Below are 3,666 nucleotides of genomic sequence, written 5' to 3' on the forward strand. Positions count from 1 at the left end.
GTACCGCAGAGCACACGAGCTCACATAAAGGCACAGGCTGAGGAGCCAGAGAAGACAAAGGTGGAGAAGGAGAGTGACATAATTTTGTTTTTGAAGAGAAAAAGGGAAGGGCGTGACTACTGATACCTCATAGATTTTGAAGTATTTTAAAGTCAGCCACACAAACATGGTACACACAACACACATCTTTCTTCTTGAATAGCTTAGTAACAAGATGTCCTCACTCCCTCTTGTTCTTAAGTGCAGGCAGGGGTCATGGTAGTTCTGAAGCAGCAGACACCAGCCCCAACCTGGTAAAATGATAGGCAGTAAAGGCCCTGCTCAGACTCCTTCCTCTGACTCCCTCTACTGCACACATCTACCCCAGAGAATTTCTGCCCAGCCCTTCTTTCTAGAATTCAAAACAGCAGTCCGAAAAGTCTCTGCCATGTTTACAATTCCCACCTCCATAACACCAGTTAAAACTGACTCACCTCTTACCAAATAGAAAGCAGGTATCACATCTCTTGTTGGTAAAATATTTGTCTTAACATCTTCAAGGGAAGCCGCTCCCTTGTGAGGCTGCGGACCCCGAGCGGCGGCCGCAGGTCCAGGCGCCATGGCTGCGGAGCGGACCCGGCCGCTGCGAGGCTCTGGCGGCCCGAGCGCGCCTAGTCGGTGTGAGCCCGGCGCGAGGTCCCGGGCCCCGGGGCGCTCGCTCAGGTCAGTGCCTTGTGGAACACGGCTCCGGGAGCAGGGGACCTAGGAGCGACGAACGGGTTGAAGGGATCTGGAGTTGATTTTAGAGATGGGAGAATTGAGTCTCGGAGTGACTGTCTCCTAGTGCCTCAGTTTCCTTAGCTGCGAAATGAGTTAACAGTGATGTCCCAGGGCTGCCATGAGTTTGAAAGATGATGTAGTGTGGAGAGGTGGTTTATGAAGTACCAAGCGCTGTACTAATGTGAGGGACTGCGCCATAATTGTGGGTATGCCATGGAAACAGGTAAATTTTTCCATAACCTTATGGAGAGAAAGGACTTTGAGACATGGCTTGATAACATTTCTGTTACATTTCTTTCTCTGACGGACTTGCAGAAAAATGAAACTCTGGATCACCTGATTAGTCTGAGTGGGGCAGTCCAGCTCAGGCATCTCTCCAATAACCTGGAGACTCTCCTCAAGCGGGACTTCCTCAAACTCCTTCCCCTGGAGCTCAGTTTTTATTTGTTAAAATGGCTCGATCCTCAGACTTTACTCACATGCTGCCTCGTCTCTAAACAGTGGAATAAGGTGATAAGTGCCTGTACAGAGGTGTGGCAGACTGCCTGTAAAAATTTGGGCTGGCAGATAGATGATTCTGTTCAGGACGCTTTGCACTGGAAGAAGGTTTATTTGAAGGCTATTTTGAGAATGAAGCAACTGGAGGACCATGAAGCCTTTGAGACCTCATCATTAATTGGACACAGTGCCAGAGTGTATGCACTTTACTACAAAGATGGACTCCTCTGTACAGGGTCAGATGACTTGTCTGCAAAACTATGGGATGTGAGCACAGGGCAGTGTGTTTATGGCATCCAGACCCACACTTGTGCAGCGGTGAAGTTTGATGAGCAGAAGCTTGTGACAGGCTCCTTTGACAACACTGTGGCCTGCTGGGAATGGAGTTCCGGAGCCAGGACCCAGCACTTCCGGGGGCATACGGGGGCGGGTGGGTTGCCTTTCTTCAAGGGTTTCAACAGCTACTTTACCCTCATTCCTTAAAGCCAGGAGCCAAGAATGTGATCCCTTTTTTGTTTTTGTTTTTTAATTTAACCTGTCTTTCTCCCAGTTTCTTTCTCAGTCACTACAGTTAATCCCTTTATTCAAGTTATTCTTTTTTGGAATTTTCCCCCTAATTTTGCTTTTCCTTGGCTCATTTGTTAACTCTTATGTCCTTTATACCTTTATGCTAGGAGAGGCAGTTCTTCTTTTCCCCTGTTTCATTTATATCCTATTGAACAGTCAGCCCCCTCTGTTTTGATCGGATTCCATACCTCCAAATTGAGTAAGTGCTACACTTGTAAGTTCAGTCCACTTTATTTGTAGAATTAGGACTGGAAATCATTTGGAGTGACTATACAGATTACATCAAATTGGAGCTTGGTTGACAATAATTTTACAGCAGCCTTAGTTTGTAAAAAACTGGTCATTTGAACATAGCCTTCAGATCTGCGCTTCTCCCTCTGCTTCACTGTATTTTGGAGCTCTGTGCAGAAATCATGTTCGGGTAGTTCCCAGCCTCTTGTGCAGCTGCTCCTTTCTTCCTTTCTGCCCTTTACCCACTGCATTAGCCCCTGAGAATCATAGTCTATGCTTCTGAGACACTTAGGAGCAGCCTTCCTGGACTCCCTAAACAGGTTGACTTTCTCTGCTGTAGGTTTCCCAACACGTGTGTAACACTTATCATATCAATACAAGTAAGTATGATAACCTTGTTTCCCCACCAACCTGTAAGCTCCAGAAGGACAGGGATCCTGCCTGTCTTATTCACACTTAGGTCCTGAATTCCTTGCACCGTACCTGGTACTCAGTAATTCTTTAATGTAAACCTAGCTGTTTTATGGCAAAAAACCAAGTCTCCCCCCATTTTGTTTGTCATCCTGTACATTTTTCTTCAGTCTTCTCTGCTACCACTTGTTTGTTGTAGAAATTAATATTTTGAAGATATATGATTTAACATGGAACTTATATATCAAACTGAGTGTAATATTCCACAGTGTCCAGGGTTGTACATTGACTTCCAGGTGATTTTATACCTGGTCAGCTTTGAGAGCCCTGTTCTAAAAAATTTCCTCTTTGCTGTTCCCTGGACATTGCTGTGGCTTTACCTAACTCCATGCCTTTGCTGTTCCCTCTACCTGCAGTATTCTCTTCCTTTTCTTGATAAATTCTACTCATCCTTCAGGGCCCATCTCCAATATCGCCTCTTCCCTGAAGTCCTCCCTGATACCCCTGGGCAGAGTTAGTCATTCTCCTTGGTGTTTCCCTAGCAAGAGGTAAACATTTATTTTTTTTTTTTTGGACTTCCTCTTCCACCCCTCACTTAGTCTGAGTTCCTTAAAGAAAAGAGCAGTGTCTTCTTCTTTGGGTCCCCAGTGTTCCTTTAGAGCTTGGCAGGCGTTTAAAAACAAATATTTGAGTACTTGCTATACTCAGGCACTGTTTTAGGTGCTGGGGATAGAGCTCTAAAGAAAATCAGACAGTTTGAGAGAATGGCTCAGTCTGACCTTTTCAGATCTTTGTTTTTCTCATTACACTGGCTTTTCTTGAGTATGGGTACTGTTTTGCAGCTTATACTCTTAACGTTTTATCTTACTGCAGTAAATAGTACAAATATGAGTAGGTCCACCTATGTTCTGTTTTTCCTGCATAGGCTAGATAAGTTATGTGTAGTATCAGGCAGGCAGTCCTGAGAAGAAGTGCCATTATTTCCTACACTGGTTTACCTCTCACTCTGAACCTAGTACAAGTATAAGAGATTGCACTATTCGAGGAGCTTTTCATCCTTAGAATTATAAGCTATGATAATAAGAATTTTGAAATGGATATATTTTTTAGCATAAAATTGCTAGTTGAGAAAGCATCATTCCTACAGTAGTTCTGGTTGAGAAATTATACAGTTGGGCAGCTAGAGAGAATAAATGTAAT

General features: G+C 44.4%; 1 protein-coding gene across 4 annotated transcripts; it reads left to right on the forward strand.

Annotated features, from left to right (window-relative positions):
* The first annotated feature begins 546 nt into the window (after positions 1-546).
* Positions 547-3,367, forward strand: LOC112061877 (F-box/WD repeat-containing protein 2-like). 4 transcript variants are annotated; one of them, XM_028480606.2, is made up of 3 exons: positions 547-702; positions 983-1,687; positions 2,924-3,365. In XM_028480606.2, exons 2-3 carry the CDS (start codon positions 1,003-1,005, stop codon positions 3,016-3,018), a joined length of 780 nt encoding a protein of 259 aa, XP_028336407.1. In that variant the 5' UTR covers positions 547-702; positions 983-1,002; the 3' UTR covers positions 3,019-3,365. The 4 variants fall into 4 exon arrangements, 3 of the variants coding, with proteins under 3 accessions (XP_028336407.1, XP_028336408.1, XP_028336406.1); XM_028480607.2 differs by lacking the exon at positions 547-702 and adding an exon at positions 751-982 and having other exon boundaries at positions 1,075-1,687; positions 2,924-3,367; XR_003677299.2 differs by lacking the exon at positions 547-702 and having other exon boundaries at positions 751-2,023; positions 2,924-2,997.
* The last annotated feature ends 299 nt before the right edge of the window (positions 3,368-3,666 follow it).

Source organism: Physeter macrocephalus, chromosome 19 (genome assembly GCF_002837175.3).
Source record: "Physeter macrocephalus isolate SW-GA chromosome 19, ASM283717v5, whole genome shotgun sequence".
In the NCBI taxonomy this organism is placed as follows: Eukaryota; Metazoa; Chordata; class Mammalia; order Artiodactyla; family Physeteridae; genus Physeter; species Physeter macrocephalus.